The sequence below is a fragment of the Primulina eburnea genome, chromosome 11 (assembly GCF_022965805.1).
Source record: "Primulina eburnea isolate SZY01 chromosome 11, ASM2296580v1, whole genome shotgun sequence".
Classification (NCBI taxonomy): Eukaryota; Viridiplantae; Streptophyta; class Magnoliopsida; order Lamiales; family Gesneriaceae; genus Primulina; species Primulina eburnea.
In genome coordinates, this window is record NC_133111.1 from 4,281,589 (window position 1) to 4,292,449 (window position 10,861).

General features: G+C 36.1%; 2 protein-coding genes across 2 annotated transcripts; one reads left to right on the top strand and one right to left on the bottom strand.

The window, feature by feature from the left end:
* Positions 1 to 7,777: 7,777 nt before the first annotated feature.
* LOC140804590 (dirigent protein 24-like) lies at positions 7,778 to 9,665 on the top strand. The gene has a single exon (XM_073160651.1). It carries the CDS (start codon positions 7,944 to 7,946, stop codon positions 9,039 to 9,041), a length of 1,098 nt encoding a protein of 365 aa, XP_073016752.1. The 5' UTR covers positions 7,778 to 7,943; the 3' UTR covers positions 9,042 to 9,665.
* LOC140804591 (large ribosomal subunit protein uL10c-like) lies at positions 9,529 to 10,497 on the bottom strand. Its single transcript, XM_073160652.1, has one exon. The coding sequence runs from the start codon at positions 10,379 to 10,381 to the stop codon at positions 9,671 to 9,673; it is 711 nt and encodes a 236-aa protein (XP_073016753.1). The 5' UTR covers positions 10,382 to 10,497; the 3' UTR covers positions 9,529 to 9,670.
* Positions 10,498 to 10,861: the final 364 nt, after the last annotated feature.

Here is a 10,861-nt window from a genome sequence, read left to right on the forward strand (position 1 = left end):
AAAAGGCCCTTCTAGCCACGTGGAGCGACAGCGACAACGAAGAGGAGTCTACCCTATGCTTCATGGCGAAGGAAGATCATCTGACCGACTCGGATGACGACGAGGTACCCTCTTACGATGAATTACTCTCCGCTTACACTAGTATGTACAATAAGGCTAAGTCACTTAGAAATGAGAATAAGCAACTTAAAACTGAACTAGAAGCTAGGATGCATGACAACACTAAGCTCAAGACAAACCTAAGAGACTTAGAGAAAGCCTTCAACAAGTTCAATGTGAGTAGCGGTAAACTAGAAAACCTCTTGAGCATGCAAAGGTGTAACTTCGACAAAGGAGGTCTAGGATATGAAAAGAAATCAGTCAACTTCGCTAGTCTTATCGCAAAGGCAAAACCAAGAACACCACCAACATGCACTTACTGTTGTAAGATAGGCCACATAAGACCTAAATGCAAGAAACTTAGACACCAACACAACAAGAATAGTTATTGGAAATGGATCCCCAAATCCCCAACTACTACTAACCCAAAGGACCCAAAGAAACGGGTACCAACTATCAAACTGTATCTCAACCTTGTAGGGACAAAGGGGAGACAAGTCATCGAGCACTTGGTATCTTGACAGTGGATGCTCTCGACACATGACGGGAGAAAAGAAGCTGCTACAATCCATTCGACCAAAAGAAAAGGGATCGGTGACCTTCGGAGACAACAGCAAAGGGATCATAGAAGGCATCGGCTCAATAGGTATATCTAACTCTACTATTATTGATGATGTACTTCTTGTGAAAGGGCTTAAACATAACCTCCTAAGCATTAGTCAATTGTGCGATAGGGGTTATGAAGTCAAATTCACACCACACGATTGCACTGTATCACTCACAACTGACAAAACCATTAGTTTCAAAGGTTATAGAAGTGAAAATGTTTACAAGGTCGATTTAAAGATTTCATCTTTTTCAAAAATAAAAAGCCTTGTAACATTAAATGTTGATGACAACATTCTTTGGCATAGACGACTTGGTCATGTTGGGATGAGCACCATAGAAAAACTTTTAAAACTTGACCTAGTTTCCGGAATGCCAAAGCTGAATTTAAAATTAGATTCTTTTTGTGATGCTTGTCAACTTGGTAAACACACAAAGGAATCTTTCAAAAAAAAAATTTTGTATCCACTTCTATGCCCCTTGAATTACTTCACCTAGATTTATGTGGTCCCTCGAGGACAACTAGTCTAGGAGGAAAATCTTATGCTTTTGTCATTGTAGATGATTTTTCACGTTTTACTTGGACATTGTTTTTAGCCCACAAAAATGATGCCTTTGATCATTTCAAAATTTTTGTCAAAAAGGTTGAAAATGATTCCGTAGTGACCACGGAACGGAATTTCTTTTTTTTTTGAAGGAGAAAAATCTTTTGATCAAACAAATCCGTAGTGACCACGGAACGGAATTTCAAAATGAAAATTTTTCAATTTTTTGTCAAAGCAAAGGCATTGGTCACACACTTTTCTTGTCCTAGAACTCCTCAACAAAACGGTGTCGTTGAGAGGAAGAATAGGACCCTAGTAGAGATTGCAAGGACCATGCTATGTGAGCATTCTCTACCAAAATATTTTTGGGCTGAAGCAATGAGTTCTGCTTGTTACATCATCATCGCGTATCAATAAGGCCAATTCTCAAGAAAACTCCATACGAACTATGGAGAGGGAGAAAGCCTAACATTTCTTACTTCCGCGCTTTTGGATCAAAATGCTTCATCCACAAAATGGTAAGGACAACCTGGGTAAGTTCGATGCTAAATCGGACAAAGGTATCTTTCTTGGTTACTCTACTTCTAGCAAAGCATATAGAGTCTTTAATAAACGTACTTTACTAGTTGAAGAATCTATTCATGTCATATTTGATGAAACTAACCCTTGCTTGCCTAGACCTGTTGTTTGATGATGATGATATAGATATCCTTGGCGAAAAGTTGGAGTCCACAAGCCTAGATGATGTTCCTAAAGATCAAGAGGACGCACCTCTTCCGAAGGAGTGGACTACACACAAGGATCATCCCATGGACCTCATCATTGGTAGCCCATCGAAGGGAGTATCTACTCGCTCTTCTAATATGTGCAATTATCTTGCTTTTCTTTCTCACATAGAGCCTAAGAACATAGAAGAAGCTTTACTTGATGATTCTTGGATTATTGCTATGCAAGATGAACTAAATGAATTTAGAAGGAATAAAGTTTGGAATCTTGTACCTAGACCCACTGATAGACCTGTCATAGGAACTAAATGGGTATTTAGGAACAAGTTAGATGAGCATGGTACAATCACTAGAAATAAAGCTAGGCTAGTAGCTAAAGGATATAGTCAAGAAGAGGGAATTGATTATGATGAGACTTATGCCCCTGTTGCTAGACTAGAATCCATTCGCATGCTACTTGCTTTTGCTTGTTCTAGAGACTTTAAATTGTTTCAAATGGATGTTAAAAGTGCTTTTCTTAATGGTGATTTGAAAGAAGAAGTGTATGTTGAGCAACCTGTTGGTTTTGAAGATGTGCACTTATCTGATTATGTGTATAAACTTGATAAGGCTTTGTATGGTTTGAAACAAGCTCCTAGAGCTTGGTATGAGAAATTATCTACCTTTTTGTTGTCTAATGGTTTTTGTAGGGGTAAAGTTGATATTACCTTATTTACCTTGACTAAAAATAATGATTTGCTGATAGTACAAATATATGTAGATGATATTATTTTTGGTGCTACTAATGAACACTTGTGTAGAGATTTTTCCAAGCTTATGCAGGATCACTTTGAGATGAGCATGATGGGCGAGCTCACTACTTCCTTGGTCTCCAAATCAAGCAATGCAAGGATGGTTTTCTTTGTCAACCAAGGGAAGTACATCAAGGATATGCTAAAAAAGTTGGGATGGAGTCTTCCAAAGCCTCATCCACAACTATGAGCACGACAGTCAGACTCGACAAAAGATGAGGAGGTAAAACCTGTTGACCAAAAGTTATTTCGTAGCATGATTGGCTCCCTACTCTATGCGACTGCTAGTAGACATGACATTATGTTAGTGTTTGCTTGTGTGCACGATTTCAATCATGTCCAAAGGAATCACACTTATTCGCCTTAAAACGCATTTTCAAATATCTTCAAATACTCCAAATCTCGGATTATGGTATTCTAAGAACTCATTTTTCGATTTAAAAGCTTACTGTGATGCCGACTTGGAGGATATAAGGTGGATAGAAAGAGCACTAGTGGAACTTGTTTCTTTTGGGAAATTGCTTGGTGTCATGGTTTTCTAAAAACAAAACTGTGTTGCACTTTTCAACGACCGAGGCCGAGTATATGGCTGCCGGTAGTTGTTGTGCACAAATTCTTCTTGGATGAAGTATCAATTACTCGACTATGGTGTTACTTTTTCAAACATTCCAATCTTTTGTGATAATACAAGCACCATATGTCTAACAAAGAATCCAGTTCAACATTCTCGTACTAAACATATTGACATTCGACATCATTTCATTCGTGATCACATTGAGCAAAATGATGTTGAACTTCACTATGTTGACACCAAGAATCAAATTGCTGATATTTTTACAAAACCACTAGATGAATCTACTTTTACTCGTTGCGTGGTGAACTTGGCATGATTGAGTTGTAAACACTAGTCGAATACTCTCGTACATATTTGTTAAATTGAGGAGGAGTATTATTAATGTGAGCATTATAATGTCGGATAATACAAATTAATTGTATTTATCCATAATTATGGCTCAACATTCATTATAGTGCTAATATTTTAAATTTTTATTAGTGGATATTTTAACCTGTTTATTTGTCTCCTCTTTATGTTTATGTCTTTTTGCTTATCACAAAAGGGGGAGAATTATTTGGTTAAAATTGCTATTAAATGGTTATTAAATAAATTCGCCTTAATTCAAACCTCTTAGACTTGTTATTTGATTAAGGGGGAGTTATTTAATAATAATTTAGATATGTTGATTATTGTTTCTCAATTTTTAACCAAGTTTGTGATCATCAAAAAGGGGGAGATTGTTACGCCTTAAACGCATACAAATCTCGAGGATGAGATTAATGTTTTTTAATGCTGTAAACATATCCCAAAGTTTTGTTTGATGATACCAAAACTTGGCTTAAAAATGTACTAATGTTTTATATTGAGGCATGCAGGAAATTAAGAACAAAGTTAAGTTCGGAAGATCCGAAGTTGGTTCGGACGTTCCGAAACGGGTGCCGATCAGAAGCAAAGTGGAAGCTGTTCGGAAGCTGCGAGGAGCCAGTTCGGACGGTCCGAAGACGTGATCGACGTTCCGAACACAAGCAATCAAATCACTTGAATGCGGAGACAAATTGATCTGACTGTTGATTGAGTAGATTTCGGACGCTACGAAGGACATGATCGGACGCTACGAAGTGTTGAAGATTTCAAATCTCTGGAAACGCGGGAATGTTCGGACGGTACGAACTTGAGTTCGGACCTTCCGAAGCTGGTCATACACTGTCTGAAAGAACCGTTCGGAAGAAAACGAAGCTGGATCGGTCCCTCCGAAGCATATGTTCGGACCCTACGAAGTCAAGAACGGACGATCCGAAGTCATCCCAGAATTACGCAAATTGATTTCAATCACATCGGACGTTCCGAATCATAAACAGAAGATCCGAACCTTGGCGTCCAAGACTAGTATAAATAGGCCTTTGAGGATGCATTTTCAAACATCCCACTCCACTCTCTCTTGTCTCTTACAAAGCTTTCTACTATCTCTTGTGTGCGTTGATTAAAAGAGTTGTAATATCAAAAGAGTTGTAGAAAAAGAGTGAAAGTAATACTCTCGAGTGGGTTGTAAAGTTCGTGGCTATCCTTGGAGCCCTCAAGGCCAAGTAGACGCATCGAGGCGTGGTTGTAAAAGCTAGCTTGGAGCTCCTAAAGCCAAGTCGATATAGTGATACCTCGATCCTCATCGAGAAGGGGAGACGTAGACGATTCTTCGTCGAACTTCCATAAACATCTCTATCCCTCTTTACTTTACGCATTTACTTTACTACGCATTTATTTTACGCATTCATTTTATTTGTAATTGTCCCTCAAGTCTTCCGCTTGCAATTTTTGCAAACTCGTTTTAAAAACGCTAAAGGGCCCAAAAGAACCTATTCACCCCCCCTTTAGGTTCTTCAGTTTCCATTCTAAACAAAATAATTTATATGTTATAGATTTTAAGATATGCATGTTTATATGTGTCATTTTTTTATTTAAGTTTACCTTATGTTGAGAAGCATAACTTGTCTCCTTTGACCTTCTGTTTTATCTGGTCTGATAAAATTGCTTAATGGCATTACTTTATTTGGTATATCGATCACATCTGTACACATTTCATCGGTGTTATGAATATAAATATGACTTTTATTTTCAGATGGAAAAATTATTTATTCAAGTTAAGGGAACTTGCACAGAACTTTTTTTGCATTCATGATATTGGCGAGTTCGTCAAATTCCTTGAATTTAAATGTTAGGTGTGGCATCTTTAGCATCCGAGGTAGCTCTGAAACTATGGTATTCTTTTGTAAATTCAGCCCAAATTTGGGGTTGATATTTGAATATCTGGAGTCTATGCATTTGATAAGAGAGTTGTATATTGTATACCACTTAATGGTTTAAAATAACTTGCGAAAATATTCATTGACATTTGAGAAAATCAATCCATGAATCATTGTACCCTGTTTTTTGCAAAAAAAAAAAAAAAAAAAAAAAAAAAAAGAAGTAAGAAATATTAATTTGATGGTAAAATACGTGAGTATGAATATTAAACTTGAGGCAAAAGTAAAATTAAATATGTCTGTTTAATTTTTTTTTCAAAGGTAAATAAATGAGCCTACGCTGAGAAATAATATTTTTTTATTACTCTGACGGTGGAATTATGTTTTTACATTGTTTTGCGGTATATATATATTTTAGTTATAGCAAAACTTAGAAATATAAAAGCTAATAATTATCAAAAATAAAAAAGAAATATAAAGGCTAATTATTTTCATATGAAATATATAATATTACAAAAATAAAATAAAATTAATTATTATCTAATTAAATTTATTATTTTGTTGGTTTTGTTTTGACAAATATATCCCTATCTGAACAATATAAACTTTATTTTTAATTTTTATATGCGAATAAAAAAATGATTTGCATCTCATTTTGGTTCAATTTCTTTTCAACTTTTTCAGTTTGGATTTATGGTTTTTTCGAGTCACATTAAAGTTAACACCCCTATATCAAAATCAGTGACTTGCTGATACATTTTGAACTATGTCGTATCTGGTTTTTATAACGAAAACAAAAAATAAATATATTGTCCTAAATTATTTTTCACATAGGAATTTTTTGCTAACTCAAAATTTTAAAAAAAAAATTATCACTTTTTGTGTTTCATATATAAATTAATTTATATGTAATATAATTAAATGAAGAACCAATTATTAATTTTTTAACAGTAGCACGTTTATGAGACAAAAAATGGTAATATAAGATAATTTTAAATGATCGTATTCTATTTTAAATAAAAATATTATAAATTAGTTTGAACATCAAATTTATTGAGGGAAAAATAATTTGGTCGATCTGATTTAGTTGATATTATCTTGAAGAAACATTAATTATCAAATTATAATTGAATGTTTTTTATGAAAAACTGGTTAATCAAATTGATTAAATAATAATTCTGGAATTTTTAAAGAAAGATTAAAAGAATAAAATAAAATTTGTCATAATTTGTGTTGTGCAGTTTTACATAAAAAATATAATAATAATAAATCATAGGCGTAATATTTCAATTAATGAAGATGACATCGTTTCTAGAGTAGATTGTTCGAATGATAAAAATTATATTAACAGAAGATATCTACTTTTAAAACACACAACTTTAATATCATATGTGTATGTAGGTTTTCAACTTCAGAAATCAAACTATTATTTTAATTTTTAAATTGTCATTTTCATCAACTAACAAAAAGCATAATATTTCAATTAATGAAGATGACATCGTTTATAGAGTAGATTGTTCGAATGATAAAAATTATATGAACAGAAGATATCTACTTTTAGAACACACAACTTTAATATCATATGTGTATGTAGGTTTTCAACTTCAGAAATCAAACTATTATTTTAATTTTTAAATTGTCATTTTCATCAACTAACAAAAAGTTTTTTTTAATAAATTGTCGCTAAAAAAAATCAACAAAGTGTGGTATACATAGTCAAAATGCATACTGCTTCCAACTTCCAAGTGACCATAATCGATCAAACATGTAGAAAACATAATATAAGCAATAGGTACTATAACATATGTCACAGGATTTTTTTTTTTTTTTTTGAAAAAGAAGTTGAGATGTTTAACAGTTATTTACTGTTGTGAAACAATGTGATGAAAAAAATGAGGTGGTCAAATATGTATATATAAAAGTGAGTGAAAGAGAGTGTACATGCATGAAAATGAGTGAAAAAGTCAAATAAATAAATACAAGGATAACCAATTAAAGATGAGGAAGAGAAAGTGCCACCATGGTACAAATTTAATGATGACAACTAATTAATGAGGACAATAGAGTAAAATCACAATTCAATCCGTATATTTATATAGATATAGATAATAATAATGACAGTCGTTGCCAAAGAAGGCCTGTTAATATATGTCTTATTTTGCATGCACTAGACAAAACCATTAATACAAAAAATCACCCCATTGAGACTCCACTTAGCCCAACTAATCAACAAATTATAGTGTATTCATCCACCAACTCCATTCAATCAGCTCCACTTGATTAATTATACAAATTATTCCCCCTACTATATATACATACTTAAAATCCAGTGTAAATCCACTCAAGAAATTATTCTGAAAAACATTAGCTTCCACACATTCAAAATGGTTCAAGTTTTCAAACTTACATCCAAAACAATCAAATCAATCTTTTGTTTCTTGCTGCTAGTAACTACAATGGCGAACTCTGTACGAATTCTTGATGAAGTCAGCCCACAAATTCCACTCCCAGATGACGCTCCCAATACGTCTGATGCTACACCACCGGAGATTGACAACCCTGGCGTGGCATCCGTGGTGGCGCCTACCACAACTCAGTCAAGCCCTCCCGCCACCGTTGTGCCATCAAATCCTTCTATCGAGGCACAACCCACTGCTCCTGTCATAGATCCCGTTCCTGGGACTGACGACACTCAGACATCACCAATCAGTACTGCATCACCTGTAACCACCCCTGCTACCACATCACCTGGCGGAGCCACTGGATTAACTGGTGGAGCTGCCACAACCGGCCACCCTACATTGTCCTTTTTCATGCACGACATCCTTGGTGGTTCAAGCCCGTCTGGCCGGGTGGTGACTGGCATCGTGGCCAACTCTGACACCAACAGCCTCCCATTTTCAAAGCCCAACAACCAAATCTTCCCCATCAACGGCGGGGTACCCCTCAATACCATTAATGGAGTCATCAATAACAACAACTTTCCTTCCCTTGTTGGCTTAAATGGTTCCCCTACCAACACTCTCCTCCAAAATAACGGCAACAACAACATCGTGAATGGCGGAAACAACCAGGCATTTGTCACGGCAGGACAGCTGCCAGCAGGGGTGACCCTCCAACAGCTCATGTTTGGATCAGTAACAGTGGTCGACAATGAGCTAACAGAAGGGCATGAGCTGGGATCCGTGGTTCTTGGAAAAGCTCAAGGGTTTTACTTGGCAAGTTCTTCTGATGGAAGTAGCCACACACTAGCCTTAACAACAATGTTTCATGGCCACGATCATGAAATTGATGACACCATTAGTTTCTTCGGAGTTCACAGAACAGCATCTCCAATTTCACATATTGTGGTAATTGGAGGAACTGGAATATACGAAAATGCTAGAGGATATGCCACTATCGAAACTCTTCCACATGAGGATCAGCACACCACCGATGGTCTCGAGACAATTACACATTTCACTGTTTATCTTACTCCATAGGGGATTTCTTAAAATTGCACAATTTCAGAAGTTAATATCTCTATGTTAATGTATCCCTTAATTTGGTTGTATGCGTTGAAATGCATTTATATGTAATATAATGTTCTGTTCATCTACTTTTCTACTGTCAACATATCTCTTCACTCTCAGACACAAACTGAAGAACATATGTTGTTTATTATCCTCAATTTTTTATGCTAAAAGTTTTAACATTTGGCTTGCCTTTCAAAACAAAACCATGAATGCAATGTTTTATTGAGTGTATGATAACTCACTCTTCTTGTCTTATTCTAGCAACTTATCTAATATCAAGCAAAAACAGAAAGACAAGACTATGATCGATAAGATTCCAATACTTCGAATCAGAGGTACCATTGCACTAAATTTGCATCACTTTTCACATTAAATGCCCTACAACTTTGTACATACAAGCACTCGATTTCATGAGTCAAGCAAGAGATTAAAGAATAAGGAGGAACAAACCATGCTCGGTGAACATATTTTTCAGCTATTAATTTCAATGATCAGTCATTATTAAAGAAAATGTGATACATTAAATTTAATGCGTTCAAAATACTCAAATTGACAAGAAAAACTTACATACATAGCCTCACCAATACAAAACACGACTATTGGCCGGCACTCTCCTCCTCCAACTTCTTGCAGTATGCCTTGAGCACCATGATCAAATCCCTAGCCGGGGCCTGAATAGTGCCCACAACAGCTGAAGCAGGACCCTTCAAGGAACCCAAAATCTGCGCATATACTTCAGCTCTCGTCGGCAAATTCTCCAACACCTTTAACTCGTCAGGCTCATAGTATTTCCCTTCAAAAACGGCTCCCGTAAAGTCATTCTCTTCCAATTTTTTCTCCTTCTGAAAAGCTCTGTAAGGCTTCAACGCAGCCGGGATTTCTTCACTGTGCACAAAAAGCCAAGCGTTCATACCTTTCATGCACGGCTTCAGAGACTCCCATTTTGTGCCTTCTATGGCTTTAAGCACAAGGGTATTCTTGGCGACCAAAAGTTTGGAGGTCTCGGGGAGTTGGCTTCTGAAATCTTGGAACTGTTTGACCGTGAATCCCTTGTAACTAATGCCTGCAACGAGGAAGCAGTCTTGGAGTTCTTCCTTGACCTTTTCCACCGTTTCCTCCTTCTTGGTGCGGCTGATGGCTGCTCGGATTCTGGGTAAAGGTGAAGGCTTGGAAGAGAATTTGGTACGGTGGATGGAGCCGAGGAAAGGGTTATTGAAGTGGGATTTGAGTGAAAAGGCGTCGGCTGAGGAAAGGTATAGAGGCGGCGGTGGTTTGGAGGAGGGGATGGTGAAGAGGGTAGCCTCCATTGTCGAAAGGATCGGGATGGGAGAAGCGGGAGAATGGAGCAGTTGGTTGGCCTTGGTCCCTTTTCCTTATCCGTTGGCCGCTAGTTTTGGTATTGCTGGGGTGAGAGAATTATTCACTCAAAAAAATTGAAAAAATATAATATTTTAAAATATATTTAAAAGAAAAATATTTTAATACCAACTTTATACTAAAAGAATTTATTGTGAACAATGTACTCTCGAAAACATTTTTGAAGAGTTATTTTTAAAAAAACTCGGGTTGAACAAGATTATTTTCTCAAATAATTTATCATAAACAACGTATTTCTCATATACGCTTTTGAAGTATTATATCATTACTTACATTTATTTTGCCTCCCCTTCCTTTGCTTCAAAAGAATCAGTTGTTCTAACAGACCAATCAAACTCAATCCAATGTCGAGCATCGACCTATGGTACGGAGGACGACTACTTTTTCCGATACTGCTACTGCCTTTCCGC